This window comes from Anabas testudineus, chromosome 22 (genome assembly GCF_900324465.2).
Source record: "Anabas testudineus chromosome 22, fAnaTes1.2, whole genome shotgun sequence".
Lineage (NCBI taxonomy): Eukaryota > Metazoa > Chordata > Actinopteri > Anabantiformes > Anabantidae > Anabas > Anabas testudineus.
The window spans coordinates 1,226,294-1,234,163 of record NC_046630.1 but is presented as its reverse complement, the minus strand read 5'-3'; the positions used below and the strand labels follow the sequence as shown (position 1 = coordinate 1,234,163).

At 40.3% G+C, this 7,870-nt stretch overlaps 2 protein-coding genes across 3 annotated transcripts; both read right to left on the bottom strand.

Annotated features, from left to right (window-relative positions):
* Nucleotides 1-288: 288 nt before the first annotated feature.
* Nucleotides 289-3,498, bottom strand: sptssa (serine palmitoyltransferase, small subunit A). The gene is made up of 2 exons (XM_026340390.1): nt 3,326-3,498; nt 289-2,256 (listed from the first exon to the last, which is right to left on the bottom strand). The coding sequence occupies exons 1-2, from the start codon at nt 3,426-3,428 to the stop codon at nt 2,153-2,155; spliced, it is 207 nt and encodes a 68-aa protein (XP_026196175.1). The 5' UTR covers nt 3,429-3,498; the 3' UTR covers nt 289-2,152.
* Nucleotides 3,499-3,839: 341 nt separating this feature from the next.
* On the bottom strand, nt 3,840-7,396 carry eapp (e2f-associated phosphoprotein). Of its 2 annotated transcripts, none has more exons than XM_026339019.1 (6): nt 7,235-7,396; nt 6,384-6,565; nt 6,178-6,285; nt 5,912-6,026; nt 5,677-5,805; nt 3,840-4,991 (listed from the first exon to the last, which is right to left on the bottom strand). In XM_026339019.1, the coding sequence occupies exons 1-6, from the start codon at nt 7,312-7,314 to the stop codon at nt 4,697-4,699; spliced, it is 909 nt and encodes a 302-aa protein (XP_026194804.1). In that variant the 5' UTR covers nt 7,315-7,396; the 3' UTR covers nt 3,840-4,696. The 2 variants fall into 2 exon arrangements, with proteins under 2 accessions (XP_026194804.1, XP_026194805.1); XM_026339020.1 differs by having other exon boundaries at nt 6,178-6,282.
* Between the last annotated feature and the right edge of the window lie 474 nt (nt 7,397-7,870).

The following is a 7,870-nucleotide window of genomic DNA, read 5'->3' as shown; positions in this document are numbered from 1 at the left end:
AAATGTGTGTGTGCACAGAGCTGAGAGCAGCAGCTGGAGTCATAGAAACACTCCCATCATGTGTCCAACAGCCGTAACTACAGTGTAACAGAATCACATGAGCTGTCATAAAGTGTACCTGTGTTTAAATACTGTGCAAACACAGTACAAGCTAAACAGATTCACCGTGCCTGAAGCAGCTGTAGCTAAAAATTGTTCTTTACCTTGTTTACAGCTGTTAAAAAGACAAAACAACCGTCACAGTGCAGCAACTAAATATGTAACTGAACAAAAACAAGGCAAAACAACTTTATTTTAGTGAAATATCCCTTTAATGGTTTCCGAGTTATAGAAGAGTATTTATTTAGTCAGCAGCTCACAAAAAAACACAAGTGTTTTATTCTATAATCCAACATATCTGACTACAAAACTTTACAAATATGTATACAAGAATATATACACATAGTAGAGAAAAATACAGAATTCTGCAGGAAAGAAAATCGTCACAATCTTACAAGATAAACCAGTAGCAGTAGGAATACATGTGCTAAAAATTGAAACCTTTAACATTTCTGTACAAAGAGGAAACCGTGAACGCCGTCGGCTGTGCACTTTCACATACCAGTGGGGGTTTAAAGGACGACTGCGTCATTTTAAATCTGTTGATCATTGTATATCACACTGACAGCTGCTCTCCAAAGATACAACAGGCTCATCATCAGATGAGTCAGAGGGAGCAACAACTCAAAGTTGCACTGTGGTGAAGAATTTAGTGGGAGCTGGACGTTTCCAACAGGCTGAGTTCAGCTCAGCTGTCACATACAGAACAGCAGAGCACAGACCCCGTTTCTAGTTGCATTAGTCATTGTTCCAATTTATACCACTGCACAAGCAGCGCTCCAGGAGACCCTTCATTCATCCTGTGGTGTCAGCCATATTTATAGTCAGAAATAAAAGTATTAGATTTATTGGTGGGTTCATTTTATTTCATCAAGGCACCCTGATTCAGCACACTGCTAAAAGCCTTCACGTCCAATCATTAGCGTTTGACACAGGTTCTAGATTTGTTTGAGCTGTGGCTGATGGTTCCATCTCAGATTATTTCACTTTAACAATTTCTACATCTGAAGCCGTAAAATTCTCCTGCCCTTCCTAGCAAACACTGAGGAAAAGCCAGAAAAAATAAACCAGTTGGAGTAATTTTTACAATCAGAACAGCTCCGAGTTTATCTTGGAACCTCCAGGCCGAGAACCACTCCTTTACAGGAAACCACTTTTCATCGGCCACATCAGCTTTAGGAGGAGGCTTCTGGAAGGGAAACGTGGCTTCATCCTGCCTGTAACCTCCAGTCATCGTAAAAAAACTAAACAAAACACTGTATTAAAAGGTGACATCAGCTACAGACAGCTGTGGGATATGGACTGTGGCCCTTGTGCTTCGATTGTTACCAACAAATGTGTCTCTCCAGTGACAAGAATTAATCCTTGTTTGACTGGTTCTAGATCACCTGGCTTTGTTTTTACAGAAACAAAGTGCAGTAGCCTGCCCATGAAGTAGCTTACACGACCTCTACAGGACATGTATGATGTTGCAGCTCCCATCAGAGTCGTTACACGACAGATTTTACTCTGTGAAAACACAAAGTACTGAGGAGAGTGTTAAAAACCATGGTGACGGTTGGTCACCATCAGCAGCTCCTGCTTCATTCAGACCTGATCCTGCTCTAATTATCATATTTGGCTCAAAACATAGAGCAAATGAACAATGTATTATGGCCATCAGCCACTGAGTAAAACTCTTAGACAACAATGTGTGAATGGAATAAAAATAAAATAATCCAGTCACGCTACACAACCAGATGTCCATATAATGAAGTAGATAAAAACAACGAACTAAGCATATACCCCTCTAAGGCCTTGTCTTTGAGTCACAGTCTGTTCATAATCCCAAGTTTTTCGACAGAAACAGTCATTGAGAACAACAATGTCCAACATGGTCCGGCACGTTTTGACCTTTGACAATAAATTAGCATTGGGAAGGAGGAGAAGTTCAGTCTCAGCATGGTTGGAAACAATCCCCACCTCAAACCCAAGACAGGCAGGAAGGTAGATGGACAGACAGAAAGCCATAGAGAGAGACTGGACCAGCAGGGGGATGAGCAGAGTCATCGTGTCATTGAACAACCTCGAAGTAGTGCAGGATCGCCATGATGTGCTGCGGCATGAAGACGTAGCCAGTGTAAACTGCCATGCCGGCCACAGAGATCAGCAGGGAGTCTGAAGAAGAGATGTTAAGGAAGGACAACGGAAACACACTGGGATGGTTGAAAACTGCTGCCCTAACCTGAAGTACATCACTGTGTAGTGTCTAGCTTGGTTTCCCTCTCAGCTTCACTTGCAACAGACTGGTCCAGGAGAAAACAGACCAAAGAAACTAATTTACACAAACACACTTAACCCTCTGGGAAGATATACAAGCTGAGGGTGACGCCAACGCCAACAAACAGATCAAAGTACAGTCTAACCACTATTAACAAGACACACTTTAATTATTAACTGACATTCCTTCCTTGTTCTTGTATACATATTTTTACATCCGTTTTGTAGTCAGGACTTTCCATATTAACGTTTTCCTGAGCTCAATGTTCGTTTCAGCTTTTAAATGATGTTACCTACAATCAGAACGAAATGAACAACATGTGATGCAACATGAATCTCCTGCCATGTGTGGATCAGCTGACTGTGGGTCGGAAGCTGCAGCTTTCAGCCTCGTCGCCGCCCATAGACATCAACCACATGCCAAACTCCAGTGACTATGTCACCTCTTTAAAACACTCTACGTACTGCTACAGATGAGGGAGTATTACAACAAGTGTGAAAAGTGACTTTTATTCGTTACTAAAGCGTCTTTAATTCGGAAGTCATTCAAAACACAAACAGATGAATTTTAATACTTGTTCTCTTCCGCTATGAACGAGTCGAAGCGTTGAACAATCCGTTACTTAAAGTCAGAGTTAGACTTCGAGTCTTAAACCGTTAGGATTTATCAATATTAATTATTAATAATAATATTAATAATGTGAATCAGTCAGAACAACAATCTGTCCTCGAACAGCAGAACTTCACTGATTTCACTGCAGTTTCAACAAAACAGAGAACAACCGAAACATTTCAAACCCCTATATATTTATATATTTACATCTATATTATGTCCCCAACACAACTGACTATAAAACTGGAGTAAATATTGAATTTCATGTTAGTTTGCGTCATATATCCGGTACATAGCTGGTTAGCAGTTAGCACATTAGCTTCGTCTCTGGCTGTTTTCCTCGGTAAAGGATACTGAACACCGTCCGCTCCCAGGGCTCCAGCATGTACAAGGCCGTCACCAGCAGATACTGGTAGTAAAACCAGGACAACTGCTTCCAACAGTCTCCCAGAGCCATGATCCAACTTCAGCAGCAGCAGCTCAGCTGAACCTGCTTCACCTGAATGTTCAGTCTGCGTCGGTCCAGCAGCGTGTGACGTCTCATCAGAAGGTGATCACTCCCAGCCAATCACAGCTCCGCGATCGAGCGCACGGCTCTGACGCAGACCTGGGTGTTCCAACATCCGGATTTCAAAATAAGAGCCTGATTGGGTGGCAGCGGACGTGATATGGGTATACTGTGTAAAACGTGTTTCCCTGCTTCTGGCCAAGAAATACTGATCGCACTATATTACTGGTTCATAATTGATTAAAACACAGGCATATGAGTGTAAACCAAACTGAAGAAACTCCAACAAAACTGGTCATGTTTAGTTTTTCTTCAAACTGCCTTTGATAAGGTAGATGGTTTATTCAACTGTGTATTCTTTTGAGGGGTTGTAGTTTGTCCTGTGCTCAAACTCTATTGCATTATGCAAACTGTTTTATGACTCCCATCATTTTATTCCTATTTATATCATTGAGACCACGCAGAATAACAGAAACACCTCTAAATTTCTTACCAAGTTCTGAGCTTTGAATTTCTTACCTTTTAACCTACCTAACTATTACAGGTAAGTGTGTCTCTCTGGATATGGAGCTCAGTCTAGACTACAATCAGCCTAAATAGGAATTAAAATTAGAGCATTTGTTATTTGAGAAAGATACATGTCTTACAAAAAATTGGAATCTTATCACAATACTGGGGAAATTATGTTTATGTAAAAAATAAAAAACAAAAAAGAAATGTCAGTATCAGCCTCCATCCAGTATCAGTATCAGTTAAACTTCATGAAAACAGAGGTGTCAAATTCCAGCTTTTGTTAGACATTCACAACCTTTCAGTGATAGATGTTGTACTGTTGACATTCAGCCGCTTTCCACACCCAGAAATACATTTCTTTTCTTAGAATCAGGCAGATTAAATGGCCTAGAACAGGACAAATCTGTGTGTTTCTCAGGGTTTCTAAATGAAAACAATGTATGAAAGCAGTGATGTGAAACACAACACTCACAGGCCATGAAACCACACCCATCAGTGCAGCTGAAGAGAACTGTCCTTTATGATCATCGATTTCAGTGGGTCCATCCCTAAAAGCGACTTCTTCTACATAAATTGAAGTGATTCATTGTTTGGCAAAAATTATATACAGCAGCCTTCAATCCTGCAACTTTCGTGAAACTAACAGTCAGAAACAAACTGACTGCAGACGAAAAGCATCGTGTTTAGAGTTCACTCAGTTTGCCTCAGCAGTGGCTGGCCAAGATGTTGAAGAAGTGATAAACCTCGTCTTTGTCAAACACGGCCACCTCCGTGGAGCACTCAGAGCACTCCACCGGGTGGTAAGCCTCGTCAGCATCCATCCCCGCTGGTGTTGGATCGGGAGTCTCGTCCATTGCCGTTTCTGTTTTCTGTCCCCTCCTCCTTTTCCTGTTCCTCTGTTTCCTCTCTGGCTGGGTTTTGTAGCGTAACACCTCATCTCTCTTCACCGTGCAGTTCATGACGAACATGGCTCGATACTGCGTCCGGTACTTTTCATGCCTGAGTGGACACAAAAAAGATGGTCAACAAACGTGTATCAGATAGTTTTCATGAGTAAATGAGGTAAATGATATCAGCTGAGAGGCTGTCGTGCCAGTTTCGAGAGTAAACACACTCATTTACAGCTCATATGAGCAACTCAAATAATTGACTACTCAACTGGCAAAAACTATTTTTAGTTTCAATAATTTTTCAAGCAAACATACTAAACATTCACTCTCTCAAACATGAAGATCTGATTTTCTCTTTTCTTGTAAAATGTCTTCGACCTCTGAACTGTTAGTCATACAAAATAAGACATTTGCACGTCACCTTTTTACAAAAGCTGATAGGCTTTTAGACTTCAGCTTATGTCAGCTACAGTAGCAATTCTATGTTATACTTTATGCAAATTAGGGCCATCTGGCATGAATTGTTGACTTCTGAAATGTCTGAATTCCAAAAATAGACCACGTTCTCTCCTTTCATACGTTTCTAATTTGACTTTGATGAGCTCTGGGAAACATGATGATTAAACTAACACATAAATCAAACCATACAAAGGACAGAAATTATGAATAGTCCAACAGGCTGCGAGTTAATGCAAACAGGAGGAGCCTGTGGATGTTCCATCAAGCACTGCACACTGTGACAGTGCAGCATATTGTCATGTCATCATGTTCTCAGGCTTGTTGTGAAGTCTCACCTCTGACAGTCGAGGCAGAGTGTTGTCATGCAAGCAGGACAGTTGAGAATGGCATCACTGCTGGGTAAACCCTGAGGTTGATGACGCTGCGACCTCAATGCTGCTGCTGGTCGTTTTCTGCTGTTATACCTCCGCAAGAAGACAAAAGATGACATGATTACATGTGAAAAGCAACATCTAGTCTTGATTCGGTGTTTTCTGGATAAACAAATGCAACTCCATGTGAGTGCCTTACTCTCTCCTTTTTGCATCCACCCAGGCCTGATCTCTGTCGTCCTCATCAGGGTCATACAGCAGCTCATCGTTAGTCGGTATAGTCCTTCGTCTTTGCCTCTGGCCAGCAGAGCTGCCTGCAGATAGATTCAACAAAACTGACTAGGTTATCGATTCAGTGTAATGATGCATTTTACATGTGCATCCATCCAGACCAAAGTGACAACTTATTGATTCTCAATGACTCAGTGTTGACTGCAGGAAAACTTGTTTTTCAGTCACACTTACTTGGTTTATCCTCCTCATCTGAGTCCGAATCAAAGTAAACCTTATCATACATCCGGGGGTTAGGAAGTGCTGGACCACTGCCTCCATTTCCACGTGCTAAGGTTTCTGCTGGAGTATAACACAAACACCATCATTAATCTGGAATCTTCTCACAGTAAGATCCTGTTTCACACAGCAGGATTGGTCAGATAATAGGTGAGTGTTACCTGATGTTGACGGCCCCCAGGTTCCCTCCATAGTTCTGATGGTGGAGCTGAGCTCCGCCTCCATCTCCTTCTCAAACTCATCCCCACTTGACGATTCACTCTCTCCTGTCAGATACTCTCTGATCAGCTTCTTCTTCTGATCAGGAGTCCCGTTCAGCAACACATCTAGCTCATCCTCTGAACTATAACACAGTGAGAAAAAAATGTTGTCCTGTTGCACTTTGTCTTGGAGTCTGAATTCACACAACTGTCGTCAAGATAGGGAGACATAAGCACTCACTATTTGCTCTTACTTAATAGACCTAACAATTAACTGAACAATCATGAAAACAGAAATGAATAAAGAAAATGCCAGTCAGTGGGGGACCTACCTTAAAAGACCATCCTAAAATACAGCAAAATTATTCTGTTTTATGTCAAGTCAAGATTTGTACTGGTGTCTTTTCACGGTTATATTATTATTTTATTGTGTTTGTTGTTGAGTCTTGTGATGTTCGTGTGTCATTGTTTAGTTTTATGTATTATAAAAGGACAGGCATTGTAAATTAGTTAAATGCTGTTGTATGTGACTTTATAGAAAACTTAAACTAATAACCATCACGAATCTGTGGTTTCTGCGAAGCTAATACAAAATATGACTCACTAGATTAATGTTTCAAATCACAGTTCTTTCGTATCTGGTGTAAAACCGTGCCTGCTGGCTTTTTCCAACCTTTAAAACTTGGATTCATTTCGCTTTTCTTGAACCGGCTCCGGTTTGTTTACATGTTAGCATTAAACTAGCTAGCCGCACGTTAGCCTCGTGTTGCTAAAGCTAGGCCGTTCTTAAGATGACTGTTTTTAATTCTTACCTGCTGGCTGCTCTCTCCTCGTCGCTCGGCTCCTCGATCTCATATGAGTCAAAGTCCTGTGATTTATTCAGTTTGCTCATTTTCACTGTTTGTTAAACTCCTATTAAAACAACATGCTCTGTTAGCAAGTTAACAATAACTAGAGAACCCGTTTCCGGTCCTTCTTCTTCTTCTGTAGTTCGACCAAACGGAAGTTACTTTTACTAACCGCCCCCTTGTGAACTGGACGGTTCCACACACTGTTACTGTGTTGGATCTATTTGAAATTAAAATTAAAATATTATTCAAATTAAAGTATACTTAAAATTATTAACACAAACTAATTAATAAGAACAACCAGAACATATTTCTTTTTAGATTAAAAAAAGTTGTAGTCTGTGTTTTAAAATGATAAAACAGTTACTGGTTCAATTGGAAGAAATGTGGCTTTTATGAATACAATTTTATATTTGTTTTATTTTACTGTCATTGGCAATTCAATATATATGTATGTATCTGTATCACTCATCTTACAATTAAAGTAAAATAATTGATGTGGCCATAGCATAGTGTCTACATATATTTCCTCTTATGTTTGAATAATTTAAATATAGACTGACTTAATTTTAATTGTTTAAGTCTTTCTTTTTTCTGTAC